Source organism: Rhinopithecus roxellana, chromosome 12, assembly GCF_007565055.1.
Source record: "Rhinopithecus roxellana isolate Shanxi Qingling chromosome 12, ASM756505v1, whole genome shotgun sequence".
Taxonomy (NCBI): Eukaryota; Metazoa; Chordata; class Mammalia; order Primates; family Cercopithecidae; genus Rhinopithecus; species Rhinopithecus roxellana.
This window is the reverse complement of record NC_044560.1, coordinates 42,475,663-42,496,865: the sequence shown is the minus strand read 5'-3', so window position 1 is coordinate 42,496,865 and position 21,203 is coordinate 42,475,663. Positions and strand designations below refer to the sequence as shown.

General features: G+C 36.6%; 1 protein-coding gene across 3 annotated transcripts in view; it reads left to right on the top strand.

The window, feature by feature from the left end:
- The window catches only part of PDE4B (phosphodiesterase 4B), a 594,424-nt gene that overhangs the window by 559,518 nt on the left and 13,703 nt on the right, over positions 1 to 21,203 (top strand). For all 3 annotated transcript variants that reach the window (XM_030941786.1, XM_030941787.1, XM_030941788.1), the window contains one exon: positions 15,761 to 15,854. In XM_030941786.1, the coding sequence (XP_030797646.1) occupies positions 15,761 to 15,854 (94 nt within the window). The remainder of the gene's footprint in view (positions 1 to 15,760; positions 15,855 to 21,203) is intronic.

The window sequence follows — 21,203 nt, the reverse complement described above, 5'->3', positions numbered from 1 at the left end:
GTCTTGAAAAATAGAATTCAACACATTAGCAGAATAAATGTTTGGTCTCCATTTTTAAAAAATAATTCTTTCTCATCTTTTTAAAACTTTTTGGGTTTTTTTTTTTTTTTTTTTTAAATATGTCCCAGTCTAAAAGGCTCCTAGGTTCTATGCCATTGTTATCTATGAAAGAAAAACCAAGGGTGGAGCTTGCATTTGCATTATTCTTCCAAAACATTTTTCTTCTGAGTAAAAGTGTGCTCAACAAATAGAGGTAGCTCAGACATCTGGAAGCCAGGACTTACTAAACAAGAAGATGCCAGGGCAAATTTGTGCCACAGTCAATAGGTTTCACGCTCTTGAAGGCACGGTGCCAGTTGTCAATGTGCTTTCCTGAGCATCCTTTCCCTCTAGCATTTTTCAGGGACCTACCAGTCCCTCTCTGTCTTGCGCACTTGTACGTGATGTTTCCCTCAAGTGGTGCCAAACTGTTTAGTCTCTTGGATATTTCACTGTAACTTCCTTTGTTTGATTGACTTTAAAGTAGCCAAGTACTTCCACAAAGAAAGGACTGTTAAGTTATTTAGAAATGAAGAAGACAGTAAAACTCCTGTTTCTTTTGTTTCTGATTTGGGAAGTGCCTGATAATTTTTTCTTCTTATGGAGTAGATTTTAAAGCTATAAATCATGCCATTGTGTTCATCAGTCACTTTTTTCCTTCTGCTAATTACTTGCAATTTTAAAATGTATCACTTTTGAAATCTAGAGCCCCCAAAGATTGAAGTTTAGCAAATGTATTAAAATAAAATGTATCTTCATGGCTCAGTCACTTTCATCTTCTAATTTTTTTAGCTACTCAAAATAATTATAATTTTTAAATTAATTATTAAATACTTTACATGGCTGCCATCCCCTCACTCTTTGCTAACAGTGTAGTGCATAATGTTTTAACTGTAAGCAATTATAAAAATGAAATTTGAATACAGATACCAGGAAGTAAAAATGACTAAGCCAATTTTTAAATTTTAGATTTAGGATGAGAGGTATTGGCATTTGATATCTTAAAAGATAGATTTTAAGTAGTTGTTTTAGAAAGAAAATAGTAAAAAAAATTATCATTAAATAAAAATATATTTCCAACTCAATTATATAGGCTATGCTAAAGCCAATCAGACAGGGCACAGTGAAGTATTAATTTGTCAACTATCTAATGTCTTTGGTCACTATTGATGATGAAATTTGATAAATCAAACCAAAAAAGATCTAAACATTTTCTTTCTAGTTATAGTTTTACATGATCACATTAGACAAAGTCCTAGAACTTTAAGCCTAGAAGAGAGCCTTAAGTATTATGATCTATTTCTATTTGAAGTCATTTTATAGATGAGAAAATGAGGTAGCTTTTGCCACTAATAACAAGTGAGGATTAAAGTACCTAATGTACTCCAAATAACTTTGTAAAATATAAGGCACATTCTAAATGAAAAGTAATTTTATTACGGCATGGCTTCTCCAAAGTCTTAAGGTGAATTGGTGGGATTAAGGTATTAAAATATAGGTCTAATCATAAATCTGGCTTACTGTTCATCTTCAGCAAAAGGCTGGATATGTTTGAGAAAGACATGGGACATTCTCTCTTTTGTTTATGTTGACTTTTAGACTTCTCATTCTTCATTTACATATCTTGTGTAAAAGGTATACATAAGTGTCTTAATAATTTCAAGTAAAGAATTAATTTAGTATGCCTGAAAATTTAGTGATCAAAACATAGCAAGAACCAGTTGAAGTGAGTTACTTTAAATGCCCCTGGTTTTAGTTTCAGAATTTTAAAAAAGCCTTAAACTTTTGAGGCTTTTGATTGTTGTTTGCTTTCTCACTAATTCCAATGCCAAAGTTTAGGTAGTAAAAATACCCTGTGGTTAGTGTAACTGCCCTTAACTTCTTTCTATTTCTTTCTTTCCTCTCTCTGAAACTGAAGATGATAAATTGGAAAGTTTTACCACTTGGATTGGTAAGCCTTGGGTTCTCTCTGCCACTTTGCAGAGCCATTAGCATGGAAAATTGAACTTGAGATGGTGATTCCAGTTTGACCCTCTCCCTACACCCTAGAATGTTGCCGCACAGTGAACCAGATTATGTAAAGCTCTCACAACCCAAATATAATTTCTTGACTCTTGAGTCATATTACCAAGATCCTAGTGGAGTTAGGTACAGTGGTGTTGGTAGCTACCTATTGAGAAATAATATATAATATAAATGTAATTAATGCCTTGTAAATAGTTTAAAGCAAATAAGTCTGATTCACAGCATATAGAAACACATTTTTATGTATTTAGCTAACTTAAAATGAGTCTTAGTATGTGTAGACCCCTGAGTTAAGCTGATACTGCAAATATTTTGCCATAAAATTTGGATAAATAATAAACTCTTAATGTAATTATTTAAATGTGGGGAAAATCAAGGGAAAATTACTCGGAGAATTGAGCATCTTGGGATAATATTTATTAAGGGAAATTATTCCTAGAAGATCCTTGACAGTCTAAAGTTAGCTCTTTTTTCCTCCATAATTTCTAATCATTATTTGTGTTACAAAGTAGAACAAAGTAAAAGAAAATTCCTTAGTATATAATGTAAGAAATGAAAAGAAAATTTCTAATTCTTAAGTGAGTAAGAAAGCTTAGTGTTTTGGTTATTGGAATAAGATATAGAAAATGTGAATTAAAAAACTAAAATGAGGCTGGGCACAGTGGCTCATGCCTGTAATCCCAGCACTTTGGGAAGCCAAGGTGGGCGAATCACTTGACGTCAGGAGTTTGAGACCAGCCTGGTCAACATGATGAATTCTTGTCTCTAATTAAAAAATATATATATATTAGTTGGGCATGGTGGCACATGCTGTAATCCCAGCTACTTGAGAGGCTGAGGCAAGAGAATCACTTGAGACTGGGAGGTGGAGGGCAGGAAGCCCAGATCACATCCACTGCACTCCAGCCTGGGCAACAAGAGCAAAACTCCGTCGCAAAAAAAAAAAAAAAAAAAAAAAAAAAAAAAAAAAAAAAGCTAAAATGAGTCCGGGCCAGTGGTTCACGCCTGTAATCCCAGCACTTTGGGAGGCCTAAGAGGGTGAATCACTTGAGGCCAGGAGTTCAAGACCAGCCTGGCCAACACAGAGAAACGCTGTCTCTACTAAAACTACAAAAAATTAACTGGGCTCAGTGGCGCGTGCTTGTAGTTCCAGCTACTGGGGTGGCTGAGGCATGAGAATCGCTTGAGCCCTGGAGGCAGAGGTTGTAGTGCACCAAGATCACACCACTGCACTTCTGCACTCCAGCCTGGGTGATGGGAGTAAAACCCTGTCAAAAAAAAAAAAAAAGGGTAAAATGGAGATTTTACTGAGGGAAGATCCATTTAAGGGCTGGGAGAATCATTTGTGTATAAAAAGGAAAGGCACAGATTTTTTTTTTAAAGAGAGACTAAAATTTTTAGTAGCTCCTCTTGATGAAAACAGTGGACTTCCAACTTCCTCTCTACCCTTAATGTCAGAAAATCTATAGAAAATATGGTTTAAGAATATTATCATCACTTGAGAATAAAGAAACAGAAGGATTTACCCTCCATCTTCATATTTCATTGCCTAGAGAACTTCCCCTTGGCTCAAACATGTCATCAGATCAGACTTTGTGCTATGATTCTGCCTCTAGGACACTAAACTGTGGGGCTTTTTTTGAAACCCTGCCTTAGCTATTCTAACTTCCATAACATTTTCATAGACCATCCTCTTACCTATCTTATCAATTAATACCATAGCTAACATTTTAGTTATCTGGGATTTTATTTATGTCTGCTCAGATTGCAAGTGTTGAATGTTTTAGACTCCAATTTCCTTGCAGGATTCAGGCTAATACATGCCAAGGAGGCATAGATCTCTTTCTGTTTAATTGTAAAGATGGAAGTGAAAAGCAAAGAAAGTTTTTGTCAGTTGGTGGTAGTTGATATTTGGTTTATTTTAAAAAGCTCTCTGCAGTTTTCTTGGTCATTTAAGACATTTGTTGACATGGAGACTTTTAATGGATTATCCTGCTTTTCAACAATGCTGGCAGGGTAATGACCTCACTGGTGGGCACAGAACAATAATAAAGATGGAGATTTTCTTTTAGTATTTTCAAAAAACTTAAAGTTATGAAACATTTTCAGACTATCCAGTTCAATGTGTAGTTCCAGTATACTTTTGTGTGATGGTGAGAAGCTAGGGACCTTCTAATGGGTCACTAATGAAATGGATTCCAACTCCCACTCTGGATCTCTCACTCATAATCCACAAGAATTAATTTAACCTGCCAGATGCTACCCATTTAGCAAGCTGAAAGGAAACAGTGCCCCCCAATGCCTGTAGCCCTTGTCCATTGTGATTGCTATTACTGATTCCATTCTATAAGTGAGTAAGATGATTTAGATACATATATGTTTTGCTAATGCAATGGGTATGTTTTTCTTGGCCAGGCTCAGTATATTATTTGCGTTCTTGTCAGGGAGAGCTACCACTGAATTTTTTCCTGCTATATTTTAACACTCAGGAACTGGTTGTGCAAAGTTTATTTGCATCTTTCTTGCATTGCATGGGAGCGTCCTTGAGAATATCTTATCAAGATTTGCTAGTTTTTTTTTTAATATTTAAAAATCAGTATTTAATTTCAGAGAGTTTGCTTCAATTTATTGGAATTAATTTAAAATTCTTTTGTATTTATATTTTTTCTTTTACATATTTAAAGTATTAAGATAAAGTCATTGCCTAATGCTGTCTGCCATAGTAAAATTTGCAAACTAAGAAAGGTCACATATTGCTTTTCAAGAAAGACTCTTTAGGGCCCTTAATACAATGCTAAAATAGAAGAGCTTTGTCAAAAATAAACAAAAGTATGAACTCCTTGGTAAGAGTAGATTCTCTTTGTTTTAAAGAAGTTAAATACATTGGATTAAAATGAGCAAAATATGAGCTCCTTTTGGAAAGTTAAGAAAGGAGGAATAGAGATTAGGAAAAATTCAGAAATTTCCAATCACTGCTTCTCAAATCTAACCACATAATCCAGGACTTCATTTCCCAGAAAACTCTGCATCTGCCCAAGCGAACATTAGTTATGAGACAATGCAGAGATTTCTAAGGCCCATTTCATCACTTAAAGTTTATTTGCTCTCAAAGCTTCTTGTGTTACCAGGATAGAGCATTAAATAGCATTATTATATTTGAGTTATAGCTGTGTCTTATTTTTGTATTGTTAGTTCCAGTGTAGCATGGTAATAAAACATATTTGAAGTATCCGTTCCTGCATACACAGTGCTCTTACCTGTGTTCTCGTATGACATTCACCCTGAGGAAGGTCTTACTGTATCCCCATTTTCAGATATGAAACTGAGATTTGGGAAAGATAACTGATTTGTCCAAGTCCTTTACCTACTAAATGACAAGACATAGAGTCAATCTTGTTCTATTTGCTCAAAAGTTGAATAATTTAAAAATAAAAGTTAAAGGGAAATCCACAATTTATTATATTCTCGTATAACTTGTTAACAAAACATATCATCATAGAATTTTAAAGCTAAAGTCAACTAGGTCTTGTTTTTCAGACCTCAGTTTGGATATCGTCTCTTTAGAAAGACCTTCTTTTAGTACCCTAACTCAGCAGCTTGTTGGTTTTACAATTTACTATCACAATTTATAGTTTTTGGTTTTGATCATGGAACTTGGTTCTTACTTATATCTTTCATTAGACTGTAAAGTTACTGAAGACATGGATTGTGTCTACCATGTTCTCTAGTGAAGCCCCAGCAGTTAGACTAGCTATAGGCACATGTTAGGCATCAGAATAAATTTCTTTTTATCAATTGCATGAGGTTCAGAAACTTAATTTAATTTGTCCATGACCGAGTATTTGTTAGTGGTAAATCCATTAGAACCCTGGAATCCTGTTTCCTGCTGTGCTGCAATGGCTACTTGCAGGGGCCTGCCATGCCTAATTCCAGCTTTCTAATTGTTACGTTGCATGAGAAACCCTCATCTGGTTCCCAATGACTCCCCAAAGTACCCTGAAAAAAGGGAAAGCTTATTCCTACCCTTCTCCTTCATCCAAAGTCAGATAACAAAGAACAAAGTGGTCAGGGACAAATGCTTTCTTCCTGTGAGCAGAAACGTAAAGCATGGTTTTGGTTGGGGTTTTTGTTTGTTTGGCTGGTTTTTGGTTCAGTTTTGCAATATTTGGCTTACTATTCTCTCAAAAAGTCTGCATCCTGTGGACAAGAATCTAAGCCCTTCGGAGACTGGCAATGGCTATTCCACACCCTCTGGGGAGCCTATTTATGAGCACACATGTCTGTAACTCAGCCATTCTCCATATCTGTTGGAGAATAGCAGCCTAATTATCTGCCATCATTTGGTTTTCATTCCTGGCATATTGGTGACACTCCTCTTACCTCAGCCACATATGCAATTAATTCATATGTGTTACCACATTGATCTCAACTGTGAAAATCTGAGCAAAATGCATACTTGGTGCAGTTATCCTTATGTCAGGTAGTCTGTGGTCAGTCATAGCTTTTAATCAATAGATAAAAAGTTGTAAAGTGTCTTAATTTGAGAAAATTGGCTAAACCAAAGAAGCACGAATGGATAGCTACCAACAGTTGAATTTCTCCAAATAGACTCTTTTTTATGGTATGACTTAAACATAAGGCCGTTTTGAGTTATGGTGCTTTTCATTTGACTTGCTTCATCTATCTTTCTGGCAGTTCTGGTTTACACTCCTTAGACTGGTGAATAATCTAAACGTCAACCAGAGAGTCTGAACTTCTATGAGTAACTCATGTGTCACATAATCTATGTGACATAGTACTGCATCACACCTGCAGCAGCATGCTATGGGAATTCTGTAGTTAATTATATACACTGATGTCAACAATGAAAATAAGGTATTCAGGTATCAAAGAACCAACTGAAACTTCTACCCAAAAGCAAATCCAAAGTGAGAAAGGTACCATGAGCTCAGATTATTTTGAAATTTACAGATAAAACCTAGCTTCAAGTACAAATCCTGTGGAAGAAAGAGCACACACTAGGTCTCAGACACCTTGGCAACCACTTTACATATATTATTCCTAATCTTCCCATTTCAAAGATAGAAAATTCTAGTCTCTAAGAGACTCAGTGACTTGCCATGTTTCTCAGACTAAGTTACAGTACATATTTTATTTCCAGATTCAGTTGAATCCTCAGATGCTCCTATATCATGCTATTATGATGTTGGATTAGCTACAGCTCACTGGTCAGGCAAACCTGCAACCAGCACCCCCTCTACTTCATGTTTGCAGTAGAAGCTGCCTCTATTAACCTTCCATGAACCCAGCAAACCTATACATCTTGAGGTGCCTTATTCAAAGCATCTCTCCGTCTCTTCTAAATTATGATAGCTAATAGCTATCATAAAATAAAAGTGATAGCTAATAGCTAATAATAGCTAAAAATACATAACAAGCCTAACTACCTTTTTAATAGGATAAAATTACATAAGATATCGCTGTCTATGAAATTTATGTCTGTTTTATAACTATGTTACACAACTATTTTCATCTTTTATAGTTTTAGTTAATAGTTTATATGTGCAAACCTCCAATCTGTTACAGATTTTCCTCAATTTGCTGGTACATACTCTAGCTTAGGGATTACTGAAATATCAAAACAGATGATAACATATATGCTTTCAGGGAAGAAAAGGATACATCTATGCAGCCCAAAGTTTTCATTTATTTTTTTGATAGGCCCTAGAGTTGATCTTGAAAATTGCCAGATTAGTAGGCTGTCCTAGCCCTGAGAAATCACTAGTCCAGAAGTGGCAATTCCCAAGACACATATTGAAGCATTCCATTGTCTTTTACCTCAAGGGCTATATGAAAGTCACTAGCTGAAATCAATACAATTAATAATAAATACAACGTGTTCTACATGGTGTTTTTAAGGGGTAGAGTAATAATCTCAAAAACAAACTATGGTAGATTTTTGTAGCTGCAAAAACTATTAGAAACTTTCATAAGGCAGGACTTAAAACAACCTAAGAGATAGTATAGACTGAAAATGGAATTCACTTCTTAAAGAGAATCATGGCCAAAACATATGGGTTATGAAAAGAAAGTAGAATATTTGGGTGGTAGTTTCCCTGTTCTGTGTAAGTACTTTCACGTCAGATATGAAGGTCCTAAAACATAGGTGTTATTTTTCACTGGTCAGGAAAGGACATTAGACTGGATGGTCTGTGGGTCTGATCCATGATAAGTCTTCCGATTGTTGAAAAATATTGTAAGTTGTAGAGCTTCTAGCTGTGAAATATTTCCAAAGAAACCTTTGTCATCTACTTTGAAATCATATTAATGCCCTGTGGCCTTGGAATTGACTCTAGAAGCTTTCAGTTAAATATTAGCCATTATACCTGTACAGAAAAAAATATAGAAAGGCTTATATGAAAAAACAAAAGAGTAACTGAATAATGTACCTTGATTCCTTGATTTTTCTCAGTTACTATGATGGTTTTTGTCATCTGTTGAAAAAGATTTCTCCTAAATTTAATTATCAGACCATCATCTCAAATCTTCAAAGTTCCTTTTTTTTTGTCTTTCTCTATTAACAGACAAATTAAAAGGGAAGGATCAAGTATATGAAATGAAATTGTGATGCTCCAGGAACAGTTTTAGGTCTTATGTTTCATTGGAAGAAAAGTCCTCTGTTACAAAGAAAAGTTCAAAAAGTTTAAATTATCTAAAAATATACAGTGTCCCTGAACCTAACGTATATAATAAGTGTATGGCCTGGAAATCCAATCTCTTCATAGGCGATTTGGATATGCAATATCAGGACTATACTTACAGTTAAAAAAAAAAAAAAGATAAAGAAAACTCTTCTTTATCTGAAATTCAAATTTAACTCAGTGCCCCAAATTTTTATTTGCTAAACCTTATATATGTGGAAATATAATATAGTTTATAAATATTATATATATAGTTTAAAATGCATAGTGACTATATCAGTCTTTAGGTATAAATAGTTACAGTATCTTTTGTCAATTTGATTACATCACTACAGCAACTTTCAGAGTTGCGAGAATGTTGGATCATGAGAAATTGCTATAAACATTCTTATGGGAATCACTTTGGGTCTAGGAAACGTCAATTTTTTAGCGTTCCAGTAATATGTGTTATATCATCTCGAGAAGTTTTCAGAAATTCTGAGAAAAATGGACAGCAGAAAAGGGTTAGATAGATAGGAAGAAATATCTAATAATTTGGAGAGCTGTTCAAGCCCTAATCTCAAGATATAGAGCTGCTATAGTCAAATTTGTTTGATCTTTTGATATTTTTCAATTCTGTATGAAGGCATTAATGCTTTTTCCCTGCTTTGCCTTTTAATATGTCACTTGAGCAGATACTTGTCCTCTAACTAGCAAGTAGAGTTGATTCTATTGTTGCTTCATCATAATTTTTGATGCAGAATAATGGTAGATATATTCATGCTTGTTTTTCGTTGGATACTTATTGATTACTACATCGCTGAGCATTTAAGGAAAGAATCACTCAATTCTAACATGTTTAGAAGAGTTTCTTTCTGATTTGGCACATGGACAGTGAGAATGACCTCACTGTGTTTGTTCCCTGGCACACCAAAGGTTTGCTGCAGATGTTAGTACAGCAGAACTTGTTTGCTAAGATGACCCATTATGGAACTCTAGCTGATTAAGCAGATGTTAAAGGACAATTGCATGTCCATTATTACTTCTTTGACCATATTACCAACTCAACTCAATTGCGCTTGCTTTTCAAATAAGACCAACCTGTCAATAAAGAAACTGGACATCAAGTTTCATGTGATTGTTAGAGATTACAGGGAAACGCAAAAAGGAGAGAAGAGATGAGACACACATTGTCAAATAATCTGAAATGTTAAGAATTGTGGAAATTGTGAGTTTCATAAGGAGTTTTAGACAAGGTACACTATATCCCCCATTCTGTTTTTTTCTTTTTCATTTTAAACTTAGATTTGCTTTACTTCTTTTGGTCTTCATTTCTTCCCATGCAAAATTCTGAAAGTCAAAAGGAAGATTAGAAGCTAGCCATTTTACCACTAAAGAAACTGAGCCCCAAGAAGTTAATTCAGCTTACCCAAGATTACATCTTTGGTTAGGGCCAAAGCTAAGACAGGGACAGACTGTTTACTTCATTTCTCACTAAACTGTATCACTACAGTTTAAACTTCTTTCTACCACTACTAGCATTCTGTGCCTTCAGGAGGAATTTTCAGTCCCTTCACTTTCCTGATGCCTGGGAATTCTTTTTAAGTTATGACTAACAACGTATAAAACATGAGTCAAAAGTTAGTCCCTAATAAAGTCATTGTGACTTTAATGACTTCGGCAGTTGTTTCATTCTGCAAAAACAGGAAGATCCCACACAATAAGGCGCCTGTCTCACAGCTGGGCTCCTGCGTAGACGGCCACCCACAAGAGTAACTAACTGCTGGGGCTGTCTTCCTCTCTTTGACACCTTTTTATTCTCCGTTCTTACAGTTTTCTCCTACTGACCTCATCCTGAGATTATCCATGAGAGGAAGGTACCTGCTTTAGCTTTTCTTTGATAGGGTGAAGAATAGTTTTAATCACTTAAGATTCACTCCTAAGTGATTTTCAGGTCACCCTCAACAGGCCTAAATTAGTCTTAGAAGGAGCTCTTTCATGGGCTTTATACCAGCTTCCTGTGTTATCACTCTTCTGGCTTGTTTTACTCTCAAAAACATAAAATTTTAGATTTGAGAAGAGCCTGAGATCATTCCAGTTCACTCCTCCTATGTGATTAGTTTAAGAACTCATTACCAAGATGGTGCCTATCTTGCCTGCAGATCTTTGCATAAAGCTCAAACTAATTCTCCCACAAGAAATATAGAAAAGTGAAGAAGTGTCCTATCATTTCAGAAGAAACTGGCTTGGACGAATTAATCTCTGTATGCAGTGTTGAAACTAAAGAAAAATTGAAGCCATCAAGCAAACAAAATGTTCCTATCAAGTGTAACTGAATTTTAACTTTTATTACCTATTCTCTACTTTTAAAATAACTTTTCACTATTAAAGGAACTTATTCCAAAAATCAGACAATTTTATAGAAAAGGTATATTCTAGGCAAATAATATTAAATCACTTACCTAGAAAATATATCTTCTTCCCTTTTCACAAAATAGCTGCAATTCCTAGCAGTGTATGTGAATCTAGTGTTGGGCATAAGCTTAAGAAGGCATTGGAGGAATTTTTTATTACTAAGAGTTCATTCACAAACTTTGCTTGTCTGTGTTGAAAAGTGGCATTGGCCATTTCCTCTGGGGACATTATTTCTAGGTAGGCTGTAACAGGGTTTTCCTGTGAAGGCAGATTCTTAGGGAAAATAGTATCTGTGTGCATGAGATGATAGAGACACATTTATCTTTAAAATAAATGTTCCTGTTTGTGAATTTCTCTACTGCATTTAATAAAGTAAATAATGCCCATTTCCTTTCAATCCAGTAATTCCTTGGGACACAGTTTTACCCAGGAGCTATTTTACCTTTGAGTCTGGATGAAACATGTAACTTAATAGACTCCAAAAGTCTTACACTATAAAACTCTGAGGGATGATAAATGCTTCCCTTTCTTTGTTATGGTCTGAAGCATTTTCAATCTGAGTTGTTTTCCTCAGTCATGTAGAGGGAGTTTTGTTTTCTGGGAAGTCTTGGTTGCTGGTAAATAATGTGTCCAAACTATTAGGAGGAGGCAGCCACAAAATTTATCATACAAGTATGAAAAGTTAGGGTTGAAAGGCTGAGATCCTAAAATCATGCATCATTTTCATTTTACACATGAGAGGTGATGTAACTACACAGGAGAGTGAGACCCGAGAATGAAAAGTCAAGATTTGTCTACTACATAGTGGCTGCCTCTGGCTCAACAGAAACACTCCCATCTGGGAATCAGTTGCTGAAAACCCAACTAAGCCTAGCTCCTCAACTGTCTCCTCAGGCTTCACTTCAAACATAATTCATATCTATTCTATTTCTTAATGTGTCTCATCACACAGTTAAACGCTAATCATACTAATTCGACTCTACATATACTAGAATGTAAAAGATACCCTTCCACCCCCCGCTGTCTGCTCCTTGAAGGCCATGTCTGCCTTTCTTAGTTTGTACAGAGCCCAACATAAATGGGCCCTTCATACATGCTTTTTGATGAGAGCAATGATTGCCTTTACGTCAGTGTAGTTGGGCCCTCCCTTATGGAGGAGGAAAACCAACAGTTGTTGCTAAGCAACATTTAAAGGACTAGGTTAGTTTCTGACACTAAGTGACCTCCATTTGCATACTTCGCCATGTTGTGTGTTTTATTGTTGCCTTAAGATGACTTTGTTTTTTGGTGGCATCGCTATATGCCCTTAGCAAAAGGCTCCTAGGAGAACTAGTTTAGGCCTGGAAAGGAGGAAGGTGATATTCATCTGTTAATGACTTAGATAAGTACGCTGATCCTTTCAGTAAACTATGCGGGAAAGGTGAGGAGTTTGGTTTATTTTCAGCCCTGCAGCTGAGAGCCACCTCCCTGATCCCATATTGAAAGTGATTGACAATGTATCCCAATAGGGCCCTGTGGCAATGGGAGGCTATAGGAAGATAATAAACAGAGAAGTCTTTCCTCTTACAGCTTTTTATGATTCAATTTCTACCTGCTCCTATCTTCTGAGCAGAGATGCTGATGTAGCTGATAAAGAACTGGCCCTACCCTCTCCAGACTGTTAGCTGTTGTGGTTAAACAACGTGCCCTAATATATCTATTCCTACTAGAATGAAAGCTGATTAAAAGCATGAAAAGAGTTTTTGTTTGTTCCTTTGTTTTTTTCACTGCTATATCATCACTCTTTTCCCTGGTCATTTTAGGTATTCAATAAATGGTTGACAAATAAGTGAAAAAAAAGGGGATTATTGAACTAATACCAACCTGATTGACTCTAAAACATTCCTAAGTGTTTCAGAGAGACTAAAGAAGCCAAAATGAGACAATTGTTTGAATGTTATATTTGCCTAAGTCTAGTGCAGAGAAAATTATGGCAGAAATCATCTGTCTCTAAGCTTTTTACAAGATATTTTTACAATGATTCAAGTAAAGTTTACTTCTTTGCCAAAATTCAGCTTATTGGTCAAAGCAATAAACTTGTCTTCTTCAGCTTCTGAGTCTTCAGCCTAAGTACCTGTCTTTTAAGGATTTAAGATGAGAGGCCATTGTGACTGAGCAGTTGTGTCTTTAAATAATTTGGAAGTCATGCGATTCACAGATTCACCTGGGGTTCAAAATTGCACAGAGGTTCAATAAGTAAAATACGCTAGCTGAGATGATTGATTCAGAGATGCCTGGTTACTAACATATTGTATCACGGGAAACACACCCACATACACAAGTGGGGTTACCCAAAAAGAGGGTGATTGGACATCTTTGAGAACAATGCATGGTGCAGTGAGCCAGCAAGCAGAAATACTGACTTGCATTGGCTTCACCTCCAAAAACCAGGTCTCCTAGGCACAGGCCATGGCGTAACCCCGGGCTTGGATACTTGAAATAAAGCTATTGTTGGATGCTGATGCTCATTTGAAAGGGGAATGCCTCACAGGAAAAAAAGCCAATTGCAAGTTGGGGTTGTTGCCATGGTGCTTTGCTACTCCTTCAACTTGCTATAAATGAAATTATGGGAGTACAGGGGTAGGATAACAGAGGGGAGAGATGAGGAGGGAAATGGGATGAGCCTGGGGCAGGGAATCCCACTGCAGTAAAGCTCTAGTGTTTCCCCTTGCCTGTACTCTAATGTTGACAAGGAGAAGGGAGGGGCTGGGAAGAAGGGGGAGAGAAACATGCAGGGAAGAAATGACTTTCTCAACATGCCCTGGATGGCTAAAATAAAATTAATTTAAATCCTCAGATTTCTAATGTGAGCTAGAAGAGGTAACACTAAATCTCAAACAGTTCACCGTTATTTCAGTTATGACTGTTCATATTTCCTAACACACTCTGCATCCTAAATGGAAAGATTAAAAGAGTTTAATACATTTGTCGAATGCAATCTAATATGCATATCAATGAGCTAATGGAGGGCAGAAACTTACATGCTGCATAGGAAGTACTTTTCAAATGAAATAAATTAATTCTATTCCCATTCATTTTACTATGAAAAGAGGCTAAATGCATTAGCACACGCTTGGTGTGCGACAAATAATCCTCCAAAAAGCTAGTTCACAAAAATTATTGTGTATCGGCAGCCTAGTCTGAAAACAAGCCATGGTCCTAACCTTTTTTAAATGCTTGTTTAAATGTTCAGAAAGTCGATTAATCAAATGCATCATCACTTTGATCAATTAGAGCAGCTGGATTTTTGTGCAGAGGCTGCATCTGCAGAATTCTGGTCTGCAGTGGAGAGAGAGGGTTAAGGAACACCTAGTTGAAATGGGGGAGGGTACCGACTTCAGATTTACTTAAATATTCATGGGGCTTCCTCCATTTTAATCTTCTCCTTTTTAAAAGATGGCTGTGTTTCCTAGTCTGGCAACTCCTCAGGAAAGAAGAATTGCTTCTTCCTTGCAGAGTTCAGCTGAGTAGGACTAATGTAGAAGAGTGGAAACCTCTTCGGCCACCAGGACTATTCATAATTCATAAGTGCTTCAAACCAGCCAGCTGAATACATTTGGACAGGCTCTTGCTCCTTCGTGCAATTCCTGATTTCATTGCTCTCTTCTGCCAGGAAATAAGCAGGGAGCATAGGCTTCTTGCAAGAATGGAGTGCGAAGATGGGCTTTGTTTGGCTTAGGAAATGCCACACATCTTGGAGGTTTTGTCTTTTCTAAGTTTCGATTATTTTATCACTGGATCTGCAGGGCTTTCCTGGTCCTTTCGGGATTGCTTTCTCAGAACCGTGAATTCTTTCAAAGGGATTTGTGGATTGTGGCAAAGAGAGCATTCCAAAATGCCTGAGGCAAATTATTTGTTATCTGTATCTTGGGGTTACATCAAGGTGGGTTAATTTGATTGTGGTCTGTGTCTTTGATAAAATGTGAAACATATATCTCTGTGTATGTGTGTGTGTGTATGTGTGTGTGTGTGTGTGTGTTTTGTTTTTTTTTTTTTTGTGAAGTAGAGGACATCTGTAATGATTTAATTTGTGTGTTCATTTAACCCACTGGGACCTCTTATTTTGAAATAAGAGCATGTTATATTACATTTTATTTAAGTGTACTGTGCTGTGTTTTAACCCTATTCTTTTTACTCAATTCTGTTTTTTAAAAGATGCTTCTTTTTTTTCTTTTTCCCTTAAACTTTTCACATATAATCTTCTGTCACCAAATAGGTTATTAAATTATATTTTAGAGGTAATTTCAGACAAATGTATTTTTAAAAGTAGTTACAGTTTCAGGTGGAATTATCTTGACATCTATTAAAATTCCTTTTCCTAGGTTTGCATCTTCAAAAGTAATCAGTTGTTAATTCTAAGAAATCTTAAGAAAACCTCTTTTCCAAAAGTGACGTTGGAATAATTTCAAATTGAAGAGATATGTTTTGTGGAAACAGTACTATTTATCTAATGGTATCTGCTCATCCAACCTCTTGATTCCTGGACAGTAGAGTTGGAAACATTTGAAGTGAACATTTGCTCTTTTGAAAATGGTTAATGCATTTTTGTTCTTTATAAACAGTTCAAAAGAATGCTGAACCGGGAGCTGACACACCTCTCAGAGATGAGCCGGTCAGGGAACCAGGTGTCTGAATACATTTCAAATACTTTCTTAGGTAAGATAATAACTGAGAAAAACTTGTTTTATAACTGGGGTTTTCAGAATTAATTTCTACAATCTATTAAGGACATCCCCATGTGAATTTGGGATGGAGTTGAGTCATGTAAAAATCCATTTAAAATAATAACTAAGGCCAGTCTTCAAAAGAAAAAAAAAAAAAAGCAGAAAGATCATGTTTTTGAAAAAAACAATTAAAATACCCATCCAAGACAGAGGGTTATTATGGGCTAACTGTATTTAAACGGCCCTCAGCCCCACCTTGTCTGCCTGCCCACTTCCATCTTTGCTAAGACCTCTGAAGTAATGAGGGAAATCCAATCATCCAAGCCCTAGAGACAGCTCCGTTGGCTCCTCTGACATGGTAGCCTTTCAATTCCTTCAATAACTGAGCTTTGAGCAAAAGGTTTCCTCTATGATGTTTTGTAGGGGATATGCTTGAGGAATAATTCCATGGTGATTTGGTCCGTGAGAATAAGCATTGGGAATAATTTGACTATTGCTTTGCTAAGTTATTTATTAAAGATAAATGGATGGTATGGGGGAGAATTTTAATATTATCTTAAGGATTTCGTATTCTGCAAGCAGCCTCATTCTCTTCCCCATCTGATGCTTTATCCATTATTCTCTGTTGTTACATTACTGGTATTTAACACATGATACTGACCAAAAAGGATTGCATGAATGGTCCTCAACTATTGTCATGCATGTTATTTGATTATTTGGGATTTTTGAATTCAGTCTTGAAGGCAACTTTTGTATAATGAACCTATTTGGACTATTTTGATTTAAGAAGTCCTACGTAATCTGCAGATCTGTACATCAGAGTAAATGGATAGCATTTAGATTCTGATTTTGTTGACTTTAAATTGCTGCTGAATTATGCTTGCTTATGAAACCTCATTTTCCAGGGAAGTGACCCACTCTCACAGCTGAACATTTCATCCTCTCTTCTTTTTTGGAATAGCCATATAGCATTAAATCAATGAGCATTTTCCTTGACCTGTGGGAGTGCAGAAGACAAGAGTAGAGATTTGGGAACCTCCTCCTAGATTTCAGAGGATCTATGGAAATGCCTGTGTATATGTGCATATTTTCTTTAGCCAGTCTATCATTGATGGGCATTTAGGTTGATTCCATGTCTTTACTATCCTGAATAGTGTTGCAATGAACATAAGTGTACGTGTGCCTTATTGAAACAAATACCTCTTCTGGTTTTATTTCTAAGATCAATCCTATTTCTCTAACACCAAAGCAGTTCTTGCTATCAGCAGATCAATCAGCCCTGTCTTTAAGCAGCCTCATACAGAGCTTACTGCATTACTCTGCAGTGGATGGTCACCAGACATGATTAACAAGTGCCTTTCTAACAGTTTCTAGTATGTGAGTGTCTGCAGCACTTAATTTTCTCCAGCTGCAGTTGCAACGCCTTTGTCAGAGAACAAAGGAGAAGAATTTTCATCCATCCTAGCTCCCAGAGGTGCCTAGAATGTAACTCTACAGAAAACATTAAATACTGATCCTTTTCTTCTCCTTTTATACACTTGAAGAAAGGGATCTTCTGCTGAGCATTTCAGATATACCTTGCTCTGTGTAATGCCCAGTGATTTTTCATTAGCTGGGAGCTGTTTTAGGGACATTTTACAGGTTAATGACTGTGGGAAAGAGAATAAAATCAAAACTGCAAGAACCCATTTTTGTCTCCATAAGCATTGCATTTTAAAATACGAGGGCTTGAGGACTTCTCAGAAGAGACTCTCACTACTGTAGTTAAAGTTATATGAAGTCTCTGAACCCTTAATCATCCAAGACTGGACCTAAGCAGTCCTCTTCGTTTGTAGTCTCTTTCAATATCTGCTTACCAAGGACAACAAGAATATCTTAGTCCACTAATTAATCTTTTTTATCACCATAGGCTACCGAGAAAGAAAGCTGATAAGATAATAAAGATGATTCATTCCTCAGAGTAGGAAAAAATAAAAAGAAAAAATTTAAAAGGTGCTAAATATGAGCTCTGAGTCTCAACACTGTCCAAGATGAGGCAAATGTCAACTCTTTCTTGCCTATTCTGCTTGCTATTTAGGCAGATCTCTTGAGCAAAACCAGTCATTTGGCTTCTCATTGTTCCAAAAATTAAATTCAAGAACAAATTGTTGAGGAAGGTTATTAGAATCTCAATCCTTGTAGACTCTTAGCATTAAGAGGGTGGCGTGTGTCAGTGGGTATATGTGCTTGAGGGTATATGGGGTAAACCCCATCAAATAGACTAGACAGGCAGATTGGAATTTTAAATGTTCTTGAGAAAATATAGGAAGAAAAAAACCTATAATATTAACAAAAGATGCATCAGTTGTCTTACTTGTAAAATGGGAGCACTGGTATAGATGACATCTCAAATCCCTTCCAACTCTAACTTCCTATAACTCTGATATGAACTGAGTTTATCCGTTTTGCTAAGACATCCCTGGCCATCTGGATTCTCTGTGGTGAACCCTCGGCTTATAATTTGACAATCTCAAAAAACAAATAAACAAAGTTTGTTTCCAGACTGACAGTGAAGGGCATGGAACTCTTAGTTTTATCCTGTGGGCATAATGAATGTTCCCAGAAGACCATGAAGCCTTCTTCATAAACCTTCTGATCTGCATGGGACCCTAAAACCTTGTAGTCCAATTCCCTCATTTTATAGGAGAGAAAACAGGGGACCCAGAGGGATGAGGTAACTTGACCAAGATCACTTGGCTAATACATTCCTCAGCCAGAACTAGGACTTGGCTCTCTTGACATCTAGACCTAAACACCCTATCAATCCTTTAACGAGGAAAGAAGGCTGTTAGGAACACAGAACATATATAACAAAATCACATAAGGACTCTTAAGTAATACACATATCATTTTGGAAACAAATCTTTAGGAATCAGGATTGTGGGACCTAAAAATAAAATGTTTATTAACAGGCCAGGCGTGGTGGCTCACGCCTGTATCCAGCACATTCAGAGGCCGAGATGGGCAGATCACCTGAGGTCAGGAGCTCGAGACCAGCCTGGCCAACATGGTGAAACCCCGTCTCTACTAAAAATACAAAAATAGCTGGATGTGGTGGTGCATGCCTGTAGTCCCAGCTACTGGGGAGCCTGAGGCAGGAGAATCACTTGAATCCAGGAGATGGAGGTTGCAGTGAGCCAAGATCACACCATTACACTCCAGTCTGGGCGAGAAGAGCAAAACTCTGTCTCAAAAAAAAAAAAAAAAAAAAAAAAAAAAAAAAAAAAAAAAAAAATGTATTAACAGTTTCTAATAATATAAAAGTTTCCTGTAAGACCATGGCAACCACTTCAGTGAGCATAAAATAAGATCTTAGCAATTTACTTTAAACTTGAAGAGCAATATCTCAATAAGAGTCATTAAATGTTAAAAATGTGTCATCCAGGGAGGAGGGAAATCCCTTAATCCAGAGATATGTGAAACTTGTGTTGCTCGTATCTTAAAAAAAAAAAAAAAAAGTGGTGCAGGAGGACAGGGAGAAAAACAGGCAACAGACTATATTTACCAGTCCAGGCACTCACTGTTGCTGTCATATAACGGGCACCAGGTTGCTGGTACAAGGGGAAATAGAAGTGTCTAATTTCAAGGGAAATAAAGCAGGACCTAGGGAGAAGGAGAATAAATAATAAAAGATTTTTAGATGCTATATTACAATTTAGTTAATATTTTCATGTACAGAGAAAAGTTATCCTTTTAAATCTTCTACTTACCATCTCAAAATCTAGAACTTAGAATTTTCAAGATGCAAGGAAAAGAGCTTAGGAATTTTGCATAATTGAAAAGTGTGATCTAGCAAAACAGGAACCTCAAATTAAGCCATTACCAGAATTTGGATGAGACTATTTTTTGTATCTGCTTTTTGTTTGTTTTATACAGGCCGACTGTTTGCTCACTGTGTTCTGACTGTTCCATAAATGTAAATTCACTCAGTGTGTTTATTGTGATTTCTTCGAGTCTGAGTTTCTGTGCTGGCTAAGCATTTAATAGAGGAAATTCAGAATAGGGAAACCTATTAGTTGTTCCAGTGCCTGCATAGGGAAACACCCATTAATGTCAAATTGGCACTATTTGTGAATAATGGTCTTCTTCATCATTGCCGTGTTCCAGACACAGTAGTGGTTCAGCTCAATTACTCACTGTTGCGGGAAATCTTTAATTAAACAAAGGGAAAAGGCTGCTAGTCCTACTAGAAATGGTTATATGTGCAGTGACACAGGAGAATCTACGAGCCTCTTTGACTGGAGGAGAAGAATGGTGGTTAGAAAGGCAGGCCCTGTGGTGGCCTTTCATTTTAGCAAAACGTAGTAATTATTAGGAGTAAAGTGACAGGGAGAAATGTAATTTCAAACTAATATAAAATACAGTTTTTATGCCAGAGATTGTGTGGCAGGAAAGAAATTTTTAACAGGAACCTCAAGGCCTGGGTTCTATGCTATTAAATCACCGTGTCTGGAGCAAAGTAATTGCAAAATAAATATCTGTTAAATAAATTGCCCTTTGAGCTTGGGCAAGTTGCTGACTTCATCTGAAAAATGAGAGTGTGGGATTGTTATTGGTTCTCAAACCTGGCTCTGATTAGCCAAGTCACTCGGGAATCTTTTAAAAAAATACTGATTCAGTAGGGTTGGGTGGGGCTTATAAATCTGTATTTTTCTGAAGTTTCCTGGGTGCTTCTGATGCTGGACTAGGTTGGAAACCCCTAAACTAATTGAGATGACCACTAAAATTCCTCCCTAAGCAAAAGTCATAGGCTTGTGAGTTTAGGAGCTTGTGGGACACCTAGAGACAATATTGATATGTCAGAGATGGAGAATTTCCTTGCTTCAGCCCCACAGAGAAGAGGTGAGGTATACACAAAGCTGGTACTGTCTCACTGTGCTTTGCTCTGATGAAGTGTCCACAGGGGCCTATGAGCAGCCAGAGGTCTCTGGGGAAAACATGTGACTGTGCCATTATCTGCAAGAGTCAAAACAAATCGTCTAGATCCCAAAATGCCATCTGGGAGCATGTCATTTTCAAATGGCAAAGTTGTCTTCCTACTAATTTTCACTGTAACTAGCAGAGGTAAACGTAGGTACTTTTGAAAGCTGCATTAACTCTTTCAGCCACGGGATGTCATTTAGTTCAATAAAGTAGTTTTTATGCAATTTAATAATTGCCTCTGTGCACCCACCAGCATCCCTGTGGCCTGAAAGAGTTAATGCATTTTTTTCAGAATTACTGAGGATACATCTCCCTATGAAGTGAAATGGAATATTTGATTGCTGATATTTTTAATAGCACAATGTAAAGGAAAGAGCTT